Here is a 21,454-nt window from a genome sequence, read left to right as displayed (position 1 = left end):
ATTGGGAGACCAGGCAAACTCCACCACAGAGATGCCCACACAGAGATTTGAACCCTTGATCTCCTGGCTGTGAGGCCAACGTGCTAACCACTGGGTCAACGTGCGGCCGCATCACTTTTTCCGAGAAAACTATCTGCAGCTAGATTACGCAAATGCTTTGGAGTAGGGATGTCAAACATGCCGGATCAGGCGCGCAAACAGATTAATTCCGGCCCACGAGATGAGTTTGCGGAGTGTAAAATTGAGCTGCAGATTTAAAATAAAGAAACTGCTGTTCTAAATGTGTCCACTGGATGTCGCCATAGCAATTGTTAGGCAAGCAAATAGTTTATACCGGGGCAAGCAAGAATACTAAGCAAGAGTTACACGGTAAAGTGGGGCTGCGACTCCTCCCCCTCGACCCAACGAACAACAAACAGGAGTAAAATAAACAATTGGTAACCCCACTTAAAATTCTACACGAGACACTGCTAATTGATATAGTTCTGTGAAATTTTGTATCTTTGTGAAAATATAAAGAAAGTGAACAGTGTGTTATTTACTGCAATACTGTCAGTCTTTTAAGTTTTTTGAAATTATTTACACATTGCACAGCTTTTATTTTTCTATCAATACACAGTGATACAGGGAGTAACTCAACCCTTCTGAATACGTTCTTCCTCAGTTTGTGTGGTTTGTTGAGTTAGCACAGGATGAATATGTGGAAATGACAATGGAGGTAATTAATACATAGAAGAGTTTTTATTTATGCTTTTTGTTTTTTTTTTAATCCTAGATGGGCTGTGACTTGAAGTTTAATTGCTTTGTAGATACACTGAGATTAAGTCTAAATTCATCGTGTTCTTAATGGTGTTTTTGAAACTGCACCATTTTTTCCCTCAGAAATTTCAACTAACTTGAAGTGTTTTTTCAAGAAGATTATTTGTGATATGTACATTTTCAGAATGTGCTTGTTCTATTTTGGGCCTAAGGAAAACAATCTGAAGTTGTCGTAGTTGGATTTTTAAGTTATTATGCCGTGATTTTACCCGTCCGGCCCACGTAGGAATAGATTTTATTCCATACGGCTCCTGCTTTAGAGTTTTCCTTGCTTATGATTTGTTGCCATAGCAACATGTCACAGAGGATAGTGGGATGCATATTCATAGCCTCTTTTGTGTAGCCATGTCCTCTTTTCTACAAACGCCAGCAGTCTGTGATGGAATGAAGTGGAAATGCATACCAAATTGTACCTCTTGGTGGAATCAGTGCTAATGTGGACCTATAGTGGAACTGTCAGTTTACAGTATGACTCAAACTATTCTATGGCTAGTGGAGCCATTAGTTGGTCTTCAACCAGTGACAGCATGATGATTCCTTCCGAACATCATTGTCTTGCAGGTGTTGAATGATTGTTGTGATTTTGCACGGACTCTGGGTGGTCCGTCCTCGTCGCAGCATGTGATAAGCGAGTCATGTCAAGGGAGAACAGGAATGCTAAGGGGGGGGGGTGTCTTTGGTTGTCTGTTTCAATCTTGGTGAGGGTAGAAGATAATTCTCTTGGTCTTTGTGGTCTAGGATATGTCAGCTTGGTTTGACAGGCTAAAGACAGTCCTGCACTCTCGCTTTCCGTAGTTGTAGTGGAGTAAAGTGACTTTAGAAGTACTCACATACAGTATGTTGTGGGTGTGTCATTACATTCGATTGTAAATGAACAAATCATGTACATTAGAAAATATATAGTGGTTGTAGTGTTGTCCCGATACCAAAATTTTGGTACCGGTGCCGGTACCAAAATTATTTCGATACTTTTCAGTACTTTTCGATACTTTTCTAAATAAAGGGGACCACCAAAAATTGCAGTATTGGCTTTATTTTAACAAAAAAATATTAGGGTACATTAAACATATGTTTCTTATTGCATGTTTGTCGTTAAATAATATAGTGAACATACTACAAACAAAGACTCCTAATTAGTCTGCTGACATATGCAGTAACATATTGTGTCATTTTCCATTATATTATTTTGTCAATATTATTAAGGACAAGTGGTAGACAATAAATTATTAATCTACTTGTTCATTTACTGTTAATATCTGCTTCCTTTCTCTTTTAACATGTTCTATCTGCATATTTATTAAAATGTAGTAATCATTTATTCTTCTGTTGTTTGGATGCTTTACATTAGTTTTGGATGATACCACGAATTTTGGTATCAATCCGATACCAAGTCGTTACGGGATCATACATTGGTCATATTCAAAGTCCTCATGTGTCCCGGGTTCCTTTTTTCTGAGTTTATAAACATAATATAATTTTTTTTTTAAACGAAAGAAGATGTGATGCCAAAAAAATATTGACGTAATCATAGTAGTATCGACTAGATATGTGCCTGTACTTGATATCATTACAGTGGATGTTAGGTGTAGATCCACCAATGGCGTTTGTTTACATTTTGACGCCAGTGAGCTACGGTGTGTAGTGAAATATGTTTAGCTATTCCTCGTCCTGCAGAGATGATACTTGTAAGAAACTTACTTTATTTGTCGCCATGGAGGCGAGGATTAGTGATTTAGAAGTAGCTACAACACTTGGACTTTAGCCGCTAGCTAGCCATGTCTTAAAGCACTTCTTCCGGTGGGCGTTTCAGTGTTATAACTTCACCTTTATCGTTATTTTTTAAGCCAAAATGCGTCCTTTCTCCCTTTTCTGTCTACACACTGTGTCTGCTTGTAAGTACTCTGTGATTGTGCGCTGCCGAACATGCTCGCCTGCTCGTAAACCAGCAATGACACGACGTGACGACGACGGGGGCGTGGCGGACCGGTACTTTTCAGAGGCGGTATACTACTGAATATGATTCATTAGTATCGCGGTACTATACTACTATACCGTACAACCCTAAGTAGTTGTATTGTTGACTGATATAGTCCGTCACAATATAGTGTTCATTTATAACAAACCTCCTGCCTCTTATAAATAAATGATAAATGGGTTATACTTGTATAGCGCTTTTCTACCTTCATGGTTCTCAAAGCGCTTTGACAGTATTTCCACATTCACCCATTCACACACACATTCACACACTGATGGCGGGAGCTGCCATGCAAGGCGCTAACCAGCAGCCATCAGGAGCAAGGGTGAAGTGTCTTGCACAAGGACACAACGGACGTGACTAGGATGGTAGAAGGTGGGGATTGAACCCCAGTAACCAGCAACCTTCCGATTGCTGGCACGGCCACTCTACCAACTTCGCCACGCCGTCCCCTTGTATATTTGTCCTTTTTATAACTCACCACGCAGCATGTTAGCAGTTTTTTAATGGTCCCAAGCAGCGTGTCACTGCCTGTTACCATGGAAATGTAACTTTCTCTCTTCATTCTCCCTGCGTTTTGGACAGCTGAATTATTCGGCGTGCCGTCAGCCTTCATTTATTTATATATTTGAGAAACAGATTAAGGCTGGCCATGTATTAGAGAGCTGCCGGACATGGTCCATCTCCCATGTGGAACCAAGTTGCTTAATAAGAGAGGTGTGAGAAGTGTCAGGTGATAATATGTTGATAGAAGCAGGGTTGTGGGCGTCTACATGGGGCAGACACACTAACTTTGCTATGCCCCGTGCGCACAAGATAAGGCGTAGACAGAAGACCTGAGCCAGACTGATAGTCATCATACTAACAGCTAAACTAGAAGCTTGTATTGCGTGCTTGTCTTGTGACCTCCAAACTTTCAAAGCCGCAGATTACATGGAGGCACCTCCTCCTTTACTCAAGGAGCGGTTAAAGCGCACCCACGTATATACTTGCGCTGTACTAATGGCTTGCACTGTTCGCCTTATCAGCGGCCTTCATGCACAGCTTAACCTCCCATCCCATCCCAGCACAGATATTGTCGGCTGCACTCATACGTCAACACTAGTATCTAAAGCAGCATGCCGCACCATAAGAGGATTGCAGTGGAGCAAAAGTTGGAGCGTTGAATTCTTGTTGTCTGCGCCTCATAAGTTTGGGTCACTCGCTGAACCCCCAGACTCTTAATGGTCCTTCACCTATTCCTTCAGGCAGCTGAAAGAGCAGCTCCTGGTAATGGAGCGCTGATTGCGTTATAGCCACAATTATCTCTCTTTATCTCTCAACTCCAGGCCATTAGCAGGATAGATGTCACCCCAGGCTTTCCCCCAGTCACCCAATAGGGCACTGTCTGGATGATGGAGCGTATGGGTTGAGCAGGGTCCAGGAAATGCCATTACACCTTTCCTCCCTTCACGGCAGCACCCATCATCCAAAGCGTATTTGTTATGGAGACGAGTGGGGTAACTGAAGCTGCCTGAAAGAAACACCAGCAGAAGATCACATATCGCCCAGGGGCTTAAACCATATGTAACCTGCTGAGGCACTAAGCTTATTGACAAAGCACGAGCCTGTTCTGGAGCTTTTGCTTTCTTCAAGAATGTCACAAAGTGCACATCTGCGGTACAATACATCCCAAGATTACAGCGCACATCTTGCATTAGGGTGTTAAAGTGGAAATCTTTGCTATGTCCTCATTAGCACTCGGCTGTAAATGAGTTGCTGCCACAGCAAAGCCAGCAACAGTTGACATCTGTGTTTAGCCTTTAAAAGGCCCAATGATTAACACTGACACGAGAGGAAGAAAAGCACTGTGAGCGATTACATTCTCTAACTGTCTTTACTGAGATGCACTAAACTGCATTTTGAAAGTCCAACTACTTCAAATGATTTTACGCCTACATTGCTAAAATAAACCATTGCACGCATTTCCCCCTTTAATGATTCTATTCTGTTTTTACTTCGCCTGCAGACGAGCTCACCTGCGGCTGTGTCTGGAGCGTTTGAAGGCTCTTATCCCACTGGGCCCGGACTGCACTCGCCATACCACTCTGGGCCTGCTCAACAAAGCCAAAGCACATATAAAGGTGAGTAAACACCTTAAAAGTTACTGTGCTCTATGAGACTCTCAAACAAGCTAATACAGGACGCAGAACATGAGTTCGTTCTCACAATTCCAACCAAAACTAGGGCTGTCGAAGTTAACATGATATTGTTTTAACTATAAGTTCCTTTAATGCATACTTGCCAACCCTCCCGTTTTTAGCGGGAGGATCCCGGTATTCAGCGCCTCTCCCGACAACCTCCCGGCAGAGATTTTCTCCCGACAAACTCCCGGTATTCAGCCGGAGCTGGAGGCCACGCCCCCTCCAGCTCAATGCGGACCTGAGACTGAGTGGGGACAGCCTGTTCTCACGTCCGCTTTCCCACAATATAAACAGCTTGCCTGCCCAATGAACGGAGAAGTTAAACAGGACAATACTGCCATCTAATGGATAGCCACCGGAACACTGAAATTCAAGTATTTTTTTTTTTCTATGTAAATAAAATAAATATATATATATATATATATATATATATATATATATATATATATATATATATATATATATATATATATATATATATATATATATATATATATATGTAAATAAAATAAATATATATATATATATATATATATATATATATATATATATATATATATATATATATATATATATATATATATATATATATAGCTAGAATTCACTGAAAGCCAAGTATTTCATACATATATATATATATATATATATATATATATATATATATATATATATATATATATATATATATATATATATATATATATATATATATATATATATATATATATATATATATATGAAATATATATCAAATACTCGAGTTGGTGAATTCTAGCTGTAAATAACCACGCCCCCAACCACCACCAAATTAAGCCTAAATCTGCACTGATTCAGGTAAATAAAGAGTAGCCTAAAGGGGCTAAGACCATAGCCTGTAACCCGGAACTTCCCGGATGTGCCGCTAGGTCACGTGATTGCAACCCACCTATAGAGCGGAATTTTTGTGGCAATGTTATGTTTTATAACATATTTTGGTTGATATTTCTCAATTAGAGAATGATTAACAGGCTAACAATTATTTTTTTTATTAATAGAGAAGGTTAAGACATTGTTATGCAGAGATATGAATATCATTAACTTGTACAACATGTAATGTACAGAATATCCCAAGCCTTTATTCAGGTAGAAATATTAAAGAGTACATTACCAAACATCTTTGACAATCAAACCATGATCATAACAATCCACACTTTGTGTTATTATTGCATGAAACTGGTACCTTAACATGGTGTATGTAGCTCCTCCTCTGAATGCAAGTGCTCCTACAGCAGTAATACAAATTCTTTATTCCTACAAAATAGAAAATCTGGCAAGGCACTAACACACTGTAGGTGTTTGCATTTATTGTCAATAAAACATTTTATTTCATTGTTGTGTTGAGCTGTTTAAAAAGCATAATGTGTAAAAAAAAACCATTTCATTAAAGCAAACTAATTGTCCAGTCATGGTTATAAAAACTTTAAAATGATCTGTCCAGGGTACACATATTAATGATGAAAAATTATATCTCTCTGCGAATAATTTTAAGTTAACTATGAACACAATGTGATTAATCACAATGAAATATTCCAACAAGTTTGACAGCCCTAACCAAAACACAACGCAAGGGCAGCATGCATATGAAACATTGAGAGAATCGAACAAAGCCCCATATTGTTGCTGCCTTCTCCCCCTCTGGTCCCGCAACTGCTGCTGTCAACTTGAGTCTCTCTGACGCTTATCGATGGCCCATTGTTTTGGTCGGTCGCAGAGAGTCACACTCGTCACCACAGCGGTGACATAAGGCTACGATGTGGTGCACAACGCGGTGTCTGTCCGCTCGTCACTCTGCAGCGTGCAAACAGAGGAAGCTAGTCAGCGTGCAGAGGACAAAGTACAGGTAGTTAATGAGTTTTTACTTCATGGGGCTGAACATCTTGGCTGTATACACAACATGTATTGTTTATGTATTATTTATTATCAATTAAAACAGTTTTGTTTGTGTCAATAGCAGTTTGGAGAACATGTGTATAAAGCATTCAGAGTAGGTGTGTGCAAGTGTTACATATTTTAACAATAAGTGGCAAATTTACTACAATGCAACTATCTGTTGGAGTGACACCAAATTGATCAGAATCTACCCAATACACAGACCAGGGTACTCAAAAATAAATTTTGTCTGGGAGGGCACACGGCTGCAAACTTTGCCAACTAGTAGCCTCACGTTTTTACACCCTACTTTTCTCCTCTTTCGGCTTGTCCCCTAGCCAACAAAGTCTTCGATACAATTAAAAGTCATGTTAAATGTTCAGTTATCCTTTTCATTGGTCAGTGTTTACAGTTGTTTATGTAAGTCTATAAGAATAATTTTGACGCTATCAGGTTTCCCCTTAACTGGTGGTGGCGCACCACCATGGCAAAATCATAGCCGCCACACCTTGAAAGTAAGGGTTTTTTCTGTGAAAACAAATTAAAGTAATATAATGTATTGTAGTGTCCAGAATAAGTCAAAAGTTTGACACCATTTTTAACTTTGCCAATTGTATGCTAACAGCCGTTTTACTTCCCATGCACATACTTTCATCGCCGTGCTTCCCCAAACACACAACAACACTTCCTCATTCTCCACCAATCAGGCACAGATGGTGCGTTTGTGTTTATGAGAACAATGAACATCAAATCAAAACCAAACCAGCATAACACCTCACTACTTGCAGGTCGTTACAGTATGAATGGATATATAGCCTATTATTTGCGCACTCTGGCTAGGGATGCGCCAAAAAAAGACTTTGGTCACAAAAAACCAGCACTGCCAAAACAGGATGTTGTGATGACATAAACAAGACGCAGACAATTGTCTGGAGTATAGTCAGCATGCCTGTGATGTGGACGTAACTTCAATATGTTCCAGATATACCCGCAGACAGCAATCTACAATAAGTGCACTGGTGGGTGAGGCAGACGCTTGACTCAGTAGATAAAGAAGAAGAGAAAAAAGAAACAACAGTGTGGAGAGACACAGGACAATGAAGACACAAATAGACCAGATAACACCAAGAGGAACAATGGAGCTGAACAAATATTAGTCTAAGGAGATGTTGCACGTAAAAGGAAATCAACAACACAGCAGCACTTGTAGCACCCAGCCACCTGTTGCGTCCTTTAAGAAAAAAGGGACGTTTTCCTTTGCTTGTACAAACAATACAATAGTATTAAATCCAGGGATGTTCCCATCAGGGTTTTTTGCTGCCTTTTCCAATATCGGTCATCCATGAATAAGACTGGCCGATACCCATAACGATCAAATGTATTAACTGTAAATGTTCAATGTATCTATGGTGAGTGCTATTGACAGTTCAACAATATCAACACAATACTTTAACTAGTTCAGTATTATTTTTTAATTTCATACAATTGTTACAAACCAAAGAAAAGCAACATCTACTACTCATTTGAATCCTTTGGTTTTCGCCGTCAAAGTCCTCCTGTGTCCAGGGAATTAGTCCCTGCATTTTTAAATATAAAAAAAATTAAAAAAAAGACAGAAAATAAAAAATATATAATCACTCAAGTATTGATCATGTACTGATACCCTTGTATCGACACCACCATTTTATGGATTGATCCACCCTCACCTTGTGCACTTCTGGCAGTGACAATGCTGACACAGCAACAGTTGCTGTTATATTATCCTCTCTCTACACTATTATTTATCTACTTGTTGATTCCCTATTAATAAGGGTTTAGTTACTGCTGCAACATGGTTCCAACTACACGTTGTACATTTTATTAAAAACATTTTTATTGGTGTTGTTTAAAGCTATTTTAACATCCAACTTAGCTATGAGCATGCAAATATTAATGGCGGGCTTGCTAGTAAATGCTCCTGGCTTGCTCTCGGTGTGTAACATTTTTAGCCTTGTCCTCTAGTGATAACGATACCTAAGATACTAAGAAATGCAGTTTATTTGTCACAGTGGAGCTGATTATTATTAGCTTAGTGGCGGCTCTACACTGTGTATGCTGCTAGCTTGTCAGCCAGTGCACTACAAATAAATTCAGTGTCACCCAGAGGGGATCAGGCGTTCGCAATCATGTACTTTTTCATGAAAATTGCCCAATGCTGATCGGTTCGTTTGTATATGTTTATTTTTTATTTTAATTGATCGGCACATCCCTAATTAAATCGATTGATTCGATTCGAATCATGTAATGCTCGGAACTTTAAATACGCAAACATTGTGTCCGCACGGTCGCTGGAATAGAGCACACATGACAGCGGTGGTGTATGGATGCTGTGATATGTGTGGCAGCGAACAGCGAACACTTTTTAAAATGTATTTATTTTTATTAATATAGACATGCTAAAAGTCCAATTTCAAATTTGATCATGTGCATTAATTAGAAAAAAAAGAACGACGTTTACGGCAAGCATAAATATTTTTTTAACTACTTTCTCTAAAATACCCATTAAGGTTATAATGTGTGTTTTATCCGATTACTTGATCAATCAAACAAATCAATAAATAGATTATTCGATAACTAAAATAGCTGCAGCCCTAAACAATAGCCAGGGTTCCCCCTAAATTGTCAAGATATATGTGGCAGTGGGGGCGTGGTTAGGGGCGTGGTCACATAATGTCATCGTATGATATTGAATAATTTGCTATCATGATTTTCTTTATAAAGGCTCAAAAATGTAAACTTAGATTTCAAACCAAACCTGTTAATATTAATTAGAAATAACATATTTTTATATCATATAGTTTTGCTATATTTTTGATTTTTGCTGCCTTTTGTACAATGTACTTTGTTGAGAATTTTTCAAGTGTTTAGAGACTTTCAGTGACTTTTTCTTTATTAAAAAGGACTAGTATCAAATCTAGTAGAGGTGGGGCAAATAATAGATTTATTAGATGCATCACAATTCAGACATGGAGTAAGTAAATGTCAACAATCGATAATCGACTTATTTATTGTAAATAAAGTAATGCAGAAAATTCAAAACTTTGGCTGACTGCAGCGAGCCACCTGACCGTTAGATCCGACCAGCTCCTTTATTTTAGGGCACTTATGTTCCGGTTTTGCACACATTTCCATTAATTTAGTAAATGTGAATATTAATTTAACAATTGTATTATTACAAATGCACAGTTTTTTAATATTGCAAGTAGTGTTGTCCCAATACCAATATTTTGGTACCAGTACCGGTACCAAAAATTATTTTGATACTATTTGGTACTTTTCGATACTTTTCTAAATAAAGGGGACCACAAAAAATTGCATTATTGGCTTTATTTTAACAAAAAATCTTATGGTACATTAAACATATGTTTCTTATTGCAAGTTTGTCCTTAAATAAAATAGTGAACATACAAGACAACTTGTCTTTTAGTAGTAAGTAAGTAAAAAAAGGCCCCTAATTTAGCTGCTGACATATGCAGTAACATATTGTGTCATTTTCCATTCTATTATTTTGTCATAATTATTAAGGAAAAGTGGTAGAGAATGAATTATTAATCTACTTGTTCATTTACTGTCAATATCAGCTTACTTTCTCTTTTAACAAGTTCTATCTACACTTCTGTTAAAATGTAATAATCACTTATTCTTCTGTTGTTTGATACTTTACATTAGTTTTGAATGATACCACAAATTTGGGTATCAATCCGATACCAAGTAGTTACAGGATCATGCATTGGTCATATTCAAAGTTTTCATGTGTCCAGGGACATATTTCCTGAGTTTATAAAAAAAATATAAAAAAAAAAAAAAACGAAAGAAGATGTGATGCCAAAAAATTTTGACGTAATCATAGTAGTATCGACTAGATACACCCCTGTACTTGATATCATTACAGTGGATGTCATGTGTAGATCCACTAATGGCGTTTGTTTACATTTTTGAATCATTAGTATCACGGTACTATACTAATACCGTACAGCCCTAATTGCAAGTGATACATGCTTATTTAGTGCAACGAAAATAAATTGTAAATGCATCAATAATCGATTTTTAATAGAATCATAGCTCCTGAATCGTAATCGAATCGTGAGGTGCTCAAAGATTGCCACCTCTAAAATCTAGCATCTATTTCAGGTGTTATTGTCGAATTCACTTGCAAGCTGCAGCGAGCATGGCGTCGCAATAGCTTTGCGCTGCTGCTCCAGTTGGACTTTCTCTCCTTGAAAACTTAGGTAGTAGTTAACCACTTCACCCCCATCTCTTGTCTCCAGAAACTTGAAGAAGCGGACAGGAAGAGCCAGTACCAGCTGGAGTCTCTGGAACGCGAGCAGAGGCACCTCCAGCGCCAACTGGAGCTGCTGGGCGGAGGCGGCGGCGTAGCCGGGGAGGGGGAGAGGTTACGCATGGATAGCGTGGGCTCCACCCTCGGCTCCGACCGCTCTGATTCTGACCAAGGTGAGTTGGCGAATATATAGCACAAGAACATACTGTACATAACATACTGTTGGGGACGGCGTGGCGCGGTTGGGAGAATGGCCGTGCCAACAACCTGAGGGTTCCTGGTTCGATCCCCACCTTCTACCAACCTTGTCACGTCCGTTGTGTCCTTGAGAAAGACACTTCACCCTTGCTCCTGATGGGTCGTGGTTAGGGCCTTGCATGGCAGCTCCCACCATCAGTGTGTGAATGTGTGTGTGAATGGGTGAATGTGGAAATACTGTCAAAGCGCTTTGAGTACCTTGAAGGTAGAAAAGCGCTATACAAGTATAACCCATTTACCATTTACAAGGTTTGTAAAAAAAAACCTAGAAAAGTCATGGAATTTTAAAATGCAATTTCCAAGGTCTGGAAAAGTAATATATTTTTTAGACGTTTTGGAAAAGTAATGGAAATATATTTAAGTTTCATAACAAAATGTAACTTGGTACGGTGTGAAAAATGTATGAACTACCTTGTTACTTCTGCTGGCGGAGTGACAATGGTAAACATGCCATTCAATGCATCGTCAATAATTCATGGCTTTTTCAGGATATATGCAAATTGTGGTTAGTAAAAAGACAATGACCCTAAATGCAAACGGTTCTGTAAAACATTTGACATTTGGAAGATGGGCGAGGCAGTGCTCGTTAGCCACTCGAAGGGGAAAAATCTGTAACCATAGTGGCGAGTAACGCAATACTAGGTGAGTTTATGAGCGCTGATGCTGTGGGGAAAGCCAGCAACACTACTACAGTTTCCACAGCAACTAAGCAGACAACTTTGGACGTTTCTGCCAAAAACGAAGTGATACCGTGGGCACACAAATGCTTGAATTAGTACTACTCACCACTCAAGGTATGCAAGGTCACTAACTGTCTTGTATCGTAACTGTGATGAGAACAAGTGTGCCAATGTCTTTGCTTTTAGGCTTGCTCTGCACTTTAAGACTCTTACGGTGCGCTACATTTACCTCGGAAGTTGCAGGTCGGCGCTGGAAATGACGTCACAGCCGAGTTGTGAGCGTTCCAGTTGCGAGGTCGGAAATCAACATTCCTTGCCTTGCCTTGTCTGAATACAAACAACTTGTGAAAAAACATGCACTCTTTCTGCAACCTTCAAACACAGTGAATGAAGAGGAAACACAGATGCTATTTGCTAGCGATGTACAATGTATCTCACATGAAAACACTACAGTAACGTTACAGTATATAAACGTTCAACAAGACATCATATATAGCTGATTTAGTGCGACAAAAACTTATCAAAAGTGCTAATAACTAATATTATAGAAGCTTATATTATTGTTTACATTCAGAGCAGCCATATTTAAAGCCAGGTGGTGAGAATCTCTGACTTTCCGAGTCGGAAATCCGACGTCGAGAGGCATTGCAGTTGGAACTTCCGATCAGGAATTTGGAAATTCTGACTTCCCAGTACAAATGGGATGCACCGTTACCGACATTAGTGTCCCAACAAACAGCATACTGTATGTAGTGCTGTTTGACAATAGCCTAAACCACCATTTGTCCACCAAATGGATTTGTACGTGAGGCTGTGGGATGCAGCAGAACCAAAGACAAAGGGCCTGATCTACTAAGATTAAAATACCACACGCTAAACTGCAAACTATAAAATTGTGTGTACTATTATTGCGCATGTTGCGTGACTGCGTACTCTTGAGAAGTGGAGCAGAACTCCTTATTTTAAAGGTTTTTGCATGTACTACACGACTTTCAGATTCATGTTATCATGCTCCTACCTGTGTTGTTTTTGTCAAGTTTTTAAACATGCAGCAGTGCATCAACAATTGCTTTTTTAGACCGCTAAATGTGCGCTCATGGGAGACGCTGGCAAAAGCAGCGAGCGTCCGTTGGAATGTTCCAGACGCAAATGAATGCATATTGCAAAATGTGCATACCTTATTATCTGAGCTATCCAACGCACCAGTTTTTAAGCCGCACCCACCAGATTTTAGAAGAAATAAATGTTCTTACATGCATTAGCCGCATTGGACTATAAGCCACAGATATATAGCAATATGAAAGATTTTGTAAATGTTTTTTTTACATATTTTACCGTATTTTTCGGATTATAAATCGCTCCGGAGTATAAGTCGCACCGGCCGAAAATGCATAATAAAGAAGGAAAAAAACATATAAGTCGCACTAAAGGAGAAGTCGCATTTTTGGGGGAAATTTATTTGATAAAATCCAACACCAAGAATAAACATTTGAAAGGCAATTTAAAATAAATAAAGAATAGTGAACAACAGGCTGAATAAGTGTACGTTATATGACGCATAAATAACCAACTGAGAACGTGCCTGGTATGTTTATGTGACATATTATGGTAAGAGTCATTCAAATAACTATAACATATAGAACATGCTATATGTCTACCAAACAATATGTCACTCCTAATCGCTAAATCCAATGAAATCTTCATCCTCGGAGTCGCTTCTAAACAACTCTGCTCTGATCAATTTTCATAGATACGGAAGTAGTAGCAGGTAGCATCTTTTTTTTCACAATGCACTTCTGCCATGACCCGCCCCCGCCAAATGTTTATTGGTTGACGTGTGTGTGTGATGATTGCTGATATACGCCTAGTCTCTTACGTGAATGAGATAAATAATATTATTTGATATTTTACGGTAATGTGTTAATAATTTCACACATAAATCGCTCCAGAGTAGAAGTTGCACCCCTGGCCAAACTATGAAAAAAACTGCGACTTATAATCCCAAAAATACGGTAATTGTTTCCAAATGGTGTCCGTCACACGGCAGTAAAACAGATGATCAAACAAAACAGAAGTCCTCGTCATGGACCCATTTGCTGCGGTAGCTAGCTCTCCAATCAGCTAATCAGACTGGAGAGGCAGCTGATGGTGACCTTCTATCGCTCGGCTGTCGAGAGCCTGCTGACGTACTGCATAACAGTGTGGTACGCCAGCTGCACTGAAGCAGACAAACAGGCGATTCAGAGGGTCATAAAGTCTGCACAAAAAATCATCGGCTGAAGGATTTACACAACTCCCGCTGTCTCAACAGAGCAAAAAGCATCACTAAGGACAGCACACATCCTGGCTTCCACCTGTTCGACCTGCTACCATCGGGCAGGCGTTACAGGTGCATGAGAGCCAGAACAAACAGGCTCAGAGACAGCTTCTTTCCCAGAGCTGTCACCATCCTGAACTCTAACTTAACAATAATTCACCCCTATACAATATCTTACCCTAATACCCTACAGTGCAATATTACCCTTCGAGTGCAATACATCCAACACTGATTGTTATTTTTTACTCCGGTACTCTTGTCTTGTACTGTATATTGTACAGTATTTTGTATTTCTATAGTGTTTCGTATATTGTACAGGATTGCTTATTATTTTTATTGGATAGTAGTCTGTTTATTTCAATTGTTGTTGTTTTTTCTTTATTACCTCTTGTGTAATTTATTTTTACCCCATATTTGTTCCCACTACCGCACCTTAAATTGGAGTCCTTAATCTCGTTATATGCAAATATAATGACAATAAAGTCCATTCTATTCTATCAGACTCAATAACTCCACTGTGACGTTTCGGTGAATTTACGAAACTGAAACAATAGAAAAATAATTCCATCGCAAATAAAAAAATACTAACACAGACACTTTCAAACGTGTTAGCATATTCGTGAATGCTAACAAAAAAGATGAAAAACCTTTTCACATCGTCATTGTGGGGTTTTGTGTGTGGAATTTTGAGAAGAAAATGAATGTATTCCATTCTGGAATAAGGCTGTAACATAACGAAATGTGAAGCACCGTGAATGCGTTCCGGATGCACTGCAGGTGTGAAGGCCTGTGCATGAGTGGAGGTTGATGTCCTTTTCTCCTTCTCTGCAGAGGAGATCGAGGTGGACGTGGAAAGCACGGAGTTCTCCCATGGAGGCTGGACAGTGTGAGCACGGCCAGCACCAGCGACCTGGATGACCACAGCAGCCTGCAGAGCATGGCCAGTGACGAGGGCTACTCCTCCTGCAGTGTCAAACTTGCCTTCTCCTCCTAGAGGCGCCACGCCACCATCACCATCACCACCACCACGCTAACTCCTCCTCCTCCTCCTCCTCCTCCTCTTATTTCTCCGACTGCCTGCCCTCCCATCTGGTATGTCTGTTCACCTTCGTCACGCCCGCTTACAGCATTTCTCCGTGCTCCTCCATGCAGCTGAACCCCCCCAAAAGGAGGAGCTCCTAAAGCAGTGCAGCGGCGAACAGTAAACACCTGATTTTAATCATTTTTAAACCCACCCGATTTGAAATGAATGAGTTTCCTTGTAGTGTCTTTGAAGAATTGACCCCTAACACGACCTAAAATGCACTTAAAATAGTTTCCTAATCCGCCAATAACAAGTTGGTGACATCATCCTCCTCATCATCATCACCATCATCCGCCCCTTGAACTCTGGTCTTACGTGGGGACACTCGACTCGGTGCTATTGTGACATCACGCCAACAGGGATGCGCCGCCCTCACGCATCTAAAGCGGAAGCGGTTCCGCTCCCAAGCTGACACGGACCAAGACGACAGCAGAAGTCATTCCTGTTGAATGTGTGTGCACGCTGTGTGTGTGTGTGTGTGTGTGTGTGCGTGTGTGTGTGTGTGTGCATCCCCCGCCCCCCACCGGCCTCCCTACAGGCTACCCTGCACTTAAATTATTTCCAGCTGTCCGTCGACGCGGCACAAAACCCTCAAACCACAGCGACAAACACACTTTTGAAGAGACGTCCACCTTCTTTCCAGCAGTAACAAGCAATAACTCTTCAAGTCATCACATCACTTTCATCTCTTCCCCGCTCGCTCGTCACCGTCCAACAAGAAGCAGATTTTTTTTTTTTTTGTACATACAAATAGCTTAATGAATTAATGTTATAACACGAGTAAGGTAGATCGAGCTCGTGAATAGAACATTGGCCTCCGTTGCGCGACTTGTGTTTTGTTGTGCTTATTTGGAAGCGCAGTGGGCGTGGTTTAAGCACTGTTATCACTCAGTGGGCGTGGTTTAAACACTGTTATTGTTGCTGTACATGGAGGATGCAGCGTTTTAATTTATTGCTACACATCTTTTGGTGCGCGCGCGTGTGTGTGTGTGTGTGTGTGTGTGTGTGTGTGTGTGTGTGTGTGTGTGTGTGTGTGTGTGTGTGTGTGTGTGTGTGTGTGTGTGTGTGTGTGTGTGTGTGTGTGTGTGTGTGTGTGTGTGTGTGTGTGTGTGTGTGTGTGTGGCATTCCACTGGTGGTCAGGTGATCTGTGGAGGAGGAGGAAAGAATAAACAAACGGGTCGTGACCAAGTTAGCCTTCCCTAAATCCACCGGCATTAAGAATTGCACTTCGCCCACACTTGGTTTTATTTTTTATTGTCCCATCTCTCATTTTCCAACTGAATGAATAGTGTGAGAAATGTGGAATATTTATTTCTCCACCACTCAAAATTAACTTATTTGAGCCCCCCCCCCCCCCCCTTCATTCCTTACTATGTGTATTTGATGCTTTATTTTTTTCGGGGAATTGTGTGTGTGGGTTGGACGGTAATATAATGTAGCCATTTTTTTGTTGTTTGTTTTGTTTTTGTTTTATGTTTTATTCTATGGACACTTGAAATGTAAAAGGGCCCCTAAGCTGCTCCTAGTTGCTGAGCCGCTTGTGACGTCATCGCCTGTCTTGTCATCCATGTTTGAAACCACTGGATTGGCTTCCCTCCAAACTACCGTATATTCCGGACTATAGAGCACACCGGTATTTAAGCCGCACCATCTAGATTTTAGAAGAAAAAAATATTTTTATACATAGTAGCCGCAGGTATATACGTTGTGAAATAAGTCACTTACACAGAAATATTTTATAAATGTTTATTTACATACCTTAATTATTTCCAAACGGTGCCTGTAACACGGCAGTAAAACGGCTGATCAAACAAAACAGAAGTCCACCAGCTGCGGAAGCTAGCTCTCCAATCAGCAAATCGACTCAATAACTCCACAGTCACAGCTTGGTGAATTTACTGAGGAATTTGTGGAACTGAAACAATACAAAAAGATTACCAATGTAAGTTAATAACACTAACGCAAACACTAATGCTAACAATGCAAGCCTTTTTAACATTACGATGGCACGTACGCATATGCATGAAAAAGCTCCTACAGACATCACAAATGGGACAGTTTAGTTAGTATTAATAGTTTTAGTTATATTGTGGAACTTACAAACGTTGCTTGGAGTGATGAATGAAGAAATCATACGAGTAGAAACGCTATAGATAGCTAGAAGACGGAACGGCACTTGTACTTCCGGTTCAACGCATTAAAGTGTAGACGTTCATTCCGCAGAGCCTGCAGTGAGTGAACTCGTCAGAAAGACAATAATAATACAATTAATTTTACCAGTGTCTAAAGCTATTTGTTGAACGCAAAACATTATTATGGCCGCTAGTGAAGAAACATCCATAAATTAGTCGCACCATTTTATAAGCCGCAGGGTTCAAAGCGTAGAAATAAGTAGTCCGGAATTTACGGTAAAAGCCTGCTGATCCAAAAGAGAATAGGATTTTCTCCTGGGGGTGACGGGGTCGTCCTGAGCCAGCGACTACCCAAACTGGGGTCTTTGGGAAAAAAAAAAAAAAAAAAAAAAGTCCCTTTCCTCTCGTAGGAGGATGGGGATAAACATACAGTAGGGAATACATTCATGTGGCCAGAGGAGGGTGAATCATTTTGCAACGCAGTCTGCTGAAAATGATGGTAAAGCGCCGCTCTGGTCAAAGTTGGATTTGCCACAAAACACATCCTCAAATATCCAACATTGGCGTCTAAAGTGGGTGGCGCGCACTCCTCCTTCGTCACGTTTCACGTGTCAGGCCACATGGATCCCCTCCCTACTGTGCTAGACTTGTGTTGTAGTTGACAACGTGTGTCTTACTTGGGACAAGGGGATTGGAAGACCAGAACAAATCCCCTGTGGTGGACTCTGAGCTTGTTGGCGCCGAATTGGAAAGTGACCACTTTGGTGCTGAGTCCTAAAGAAGAAGAAATGCCAAAAGCACGTTAGAACACCGCAGTGTCCTCTCTCTCTCTCTCTCTCTCTCTCTCTCTCTCTCTCTCTCTCTCTCTCTCTCTCTCTCTCTCTCTCATCTCTCTCTCTCTCTCTCTCTCCTCTCTCCTCTCTCTCTCTCTCTCTCTCTCTCTCTCTCTCTCTCTCACTTTGAGAGACAGTTTACATTGATTCTGCTTCCCTTTTGTTCCCTCGTCCTTCTCGCGTCGCGGCACATCTGACAGAGGGTTCCGTTCCAAACAAGCAACCTTAAAAGTGCACCTGCGTGGCTTTCCAAGGCGGGCTGAGCACGCCGGGCCAAGAGAAAGTACAAGTCGCAGTGTTTTGTTTTTGTTTCTGTTGTCCTCGTCGTTGTTGTTTGGAACCCCGCACTCCATTCCAGTGTCGCTGAAGAAAAAAAACGGGTCCATGAGGCGAAGTCAAGGGCAACCAAACCTGTTCTGAACCTGTGATCATCCTTTGTGAAACACTCTGATCAATGTTTGGTTGCAAAGTTGGAAATGCAATACTTACAATAAAAACAAGATTTCAAACCTGACTTCACTCGATGATGTGATCACACGTGCAAACTAACTGTTTACAAACCTTTTGTTCATCGTAGTATTTGATTGCATTGCAGGATTGAAGTTCAGACAAAAACACTTCAAAATTAGGAAGAATATACAACAAAAAGGCTGACATGTTGACTACAACTGCTAAAAAATGAGGCCTGTCAAAGTGTGATTGATCACAAAACATGTGATTAATCACAGAATTTATTCTGACCCTACATGTTACTTTACCTTTGTTATACGCTTAGTGATCAGATCGTGCGTCAGTGCAAAGATGAGTGGAAAAGAGACTCCCGACTGGTGTGCTCACTGCAACATTTATCTTCAAAATACATCCTGACTGGACTTTAGATAAAACTATTAGCAAGTTTTGAACAAATTTATGACGTTCGTTCAAGTAACACATTGAAAAAATGGTCCCTGTGTGACATTCTTAAAGTGAAATTGTATTTGTGTCCAGAAATTAAGCTCTTTTAAGTTGATTTAAATTATGCAAGCCAGTAACAACAAAGTATTCATTGTTTTAGTTATATTGTAAAACTCGCAAATATTGAATCCTTTAGAGCAGAAACACTGTGGGCAAATAGTCAATATTTAAGTAGACGAAACGGAACATATACTTCTGGTTCAAGGCTCAAAACAAGTAGTACATGTTCAAACTATAGCAATTAGCAAACTCTTCCAAAAGATGGCGCCATAGCACAAACAGTAACCTTTTCAGTGTCTCTGTCAGTGTTGTATAAAAACAATTTGTTGAATACAAAATATTATGACTGTTAGTGAAGAAAAATCAATAATTAGCCGCACCGTTTTATAAGCTGCAGGATTCAAAGCGTGGGGAAAAAGTAGCTGCTTATAGTCCGGAAAATATGGTATATGGAAAAAATTAACATCAATAAAATAAACGTCTTTTGACACCACTATACATTAATTTGTTTTAATTATACCTTTAAGTCAAGCAGCAGCTATAAAATTACAAAATGATATTGCTGAATAGACAATATGTCTAATAGTTTTATTTTTAACAGTCCATATATGTTGACAAGCACAGAATGGAGCTGCAGCGCGATCACCTCCTTTCTCACAGCCATTTCTGTGCAACTGCCAGTTTGCACATCCTTTCTATATGTACTAAATAAAGACGCAAAACATCTGCCGCAATTGTGATTAATCATTCCAAAATTCAAAAGTGTGATTAATCCGATTTAAAAAAAATCATCTGACAGCACAACTAGTACGTTTTGTCCTAATATATATATATATATATATATTATATATATATATATATATATATATATATATATATATATATATATATATATATATATATATACAAGCCTGTTGTTTCACAGACCTGACGTATATATATATATATAATGTATATATATATAATGTATATATATATATATATATATTTATATATGTATATATATATTTATGTATATATATATATATATATATATATATATATATATATATATATATATATATATATATGTATATATATATATATATATATATATATATATGTGTATATATATATATGTATATATATATATATATATATATATATGTATATATATATATATATATATATATGTATATATATATATAATATATATATATATATATATATATATATATATATATATATATATATTTATGTATATGTATATATGGTTAAAAAATATATGTATGTATATACATATACTGTATGTATATATAGATATATTTATACAACATTTTAAAAATATCAAAATGGCCCCAGCATACTTTGACTTTTCAGTATGCGGTCCTTAGTGGAAAAAGTATGGACACCCCTGATTTATGCTAATCTAAAAAGTACCCTCAGAATGTCATACAAGAACATTTCATATATGATACTAGAATGTATGTCATTTTTTGCTCAAAAGGCACATTGTAAATTAATACAGAATATATTAAAAAGACACATTTTTATTTGTTTCTGTTTTTTCAAGTTTTTGTATTGAAAACACTAAACTATTTTAATATTAAAACTATTGATACTGTTGTGTTTATTAATTTTATTTTTTTTTTATTTTTTTTTTTTTCATAGTCTTCTCAATTAAAGTTCTTTCCTTGCTCTATTTTCTTTTTTTTCTTTTGTTTAGATTGATTAACCTTCTCTGGTTTTTGTAAATACGACCTCGGATAAGCGGAAGAAGATGGATGGATGGATAGAATTGTAAAAATACATCATTGAAAAAAGTGTTGTTTTTTTAAGGCCAGCACTGCGCGTTTAAGTTGTACATCAAGAGTTTTTGTAACCTATTTTGAAAAGGTTTCCTTATCACTTTATACCAAATACTATATTCCGAGAATTGTGTTAAATGGAAATATACACACATTTTTTTATTTGTACTCATTCCTAACATGATCTTGACAAAGAACAACAACA

The 21,454-nt window shown here is 38.9% G+C and overlaps 2 protein-coding genes across 2 annotated transcripts in view; both read left to right on the top strand.

The window, feature by feature from the left end:
* Positions 1 to 3,468: 3,468 nt before the first annotated feature.
* Positions 3,469 to 18,556, top strand: LOC133639902 (max-interacting protein 1-like). The gene is given in 5 exon segments (XM_062033588.1): positions 3,469 to 3,527; positions 4,803 to 4,917; positions 11,193 to 11,376; positions 15,290 to 15,328; positions 15,331 to 18,556. Coding segments are annotated over 5 exon segments (519 nt in total). The 3' UTR covers positions 15,453 to 18,556.
* LOC133639901 (max-interacting protein 1-like) overlaps positions 15,553 to 21,454 on the top strand; it is a 61,331-nt gene continuing 55,429 nt past the window's right edge. Inside the window, exons 1-2 of the mRNA XM_062033587.1 lie at positions 15,553 to 15,659; positions 19,284 to 19,335. Of these exons, the coding sequence (XP_061889571.1) occupies positions 15,553 to 15,659; positions 19,284 to 19,335 (159 nt within the window). The remainder of the gene's footprint in view (positions 15,660 to 19,283; positions 19,336 to 21,454) is intronic.

Source organism: Entelurus aequoreus, linkage group LG22, assembly GCF_033978785.1.
Source record: "Entelurus aequoreus isolate RoL-2023_Sb linkage group LG22, RoL_Eaeq_v1.1, whole genome shotgun sequence".
Lineage (NCBI taxonomy): Eukaryota > Metazoa > Chordata > Actinopteri > Syngnathiformes > Syngnathidae > Entelurus > Entelurus aequoreus.
Note: the sequence above shows the minus strand (reverse complement) of the source record. Positions and strands in the feature narration are given on the sequence as shown.